Source organism: Buceros rhinoceros, unplaced genomic scaffold (genome assembly GCF_000710305.1).
Source record: "Buceros rhinoceros silvestris isolate BGI_N320 unplaced genomic scaffold, ASM71030v1 scaffold17482, whole genome shotgun sequence".
Lineage (NCBI taxonomy): Eukaryota > Metazoa > Chordata > Aves > Bucerotiformes > Bucerotidae > Buceros > Buceros rhinoceros.
Genome location: NW_010399677.1, coordinates 3,450 through 3,843, shown reverse-complemented (window position 1 = coordinate 3,843; position 394 = coordinate 3,450). Strand labels below are relative to the sequence as shown.

The window sequence follows — 394 nt, the reverse complement described above, 5'->3', positions numbered from 1 at the left end:
CCATGTGGGGCCAACCGTTACCAGTCAGCACGTGGTCCCGCGAGGAGCAGCTGGCCCCCTCGGCTGCCAGGGAGCTGGCGTTGATCTGACACTCGGCCCTGGGCCACGTGCAGCACCTGGCGATGGCGTAGACACCCCGACCCCGGAAAGCGTTGTGGGCCACACACTGCTTCTGCCCATCCTTGTCCTGCGTCCAGGGCAGCACAGCATCGTCACCAGGGGTGCTCGGGGGCCTGGGGACGTCCCTCTGAGGCCAGCGGGCACCTCGAGGGCAGCACTTTTGTCTCTGCACACCCTGCTCACCTCCATGTGCTCCCCCAGCCGCCTGCCACTGTGGGAGAAGCTGGAGCAGCCAAGCATCTCCTCGTCGCCGGTGCAGCGAGCCACAGCCGTG

General features: G+C 67.5%; 1 protein-coding gene across 1 annotated transcript in view; it reads right to left on the bottom strand.

The window, feature by feature from the left end:
- PCSK9 (proprotein convertase subtilisin/kexin type 9) overlaps positions 1 to 394 on the bottom strand; it is a gene marked incomplete at its 5' end in the record, with an annotated part of 5,134 nt that overhangs the window by 1,294 nt on the left and 3,446 nt on the right. Inside the window, 2 exons of the mRNA XM_010131581.1 lie at positions 32 to 187; positions 304 to 394. The exon at positions 304 to 394 is cut by the window's right edge and continues 9 nt beyond it. Of these exons, the coding sequence (XP_010129883.1) occupies positions 32 to 187; positions 304 to 394 (247 nt within the window). The remainder of the gene's footprint in view (positions 1 to 31; positions 188 to 303) is intronic.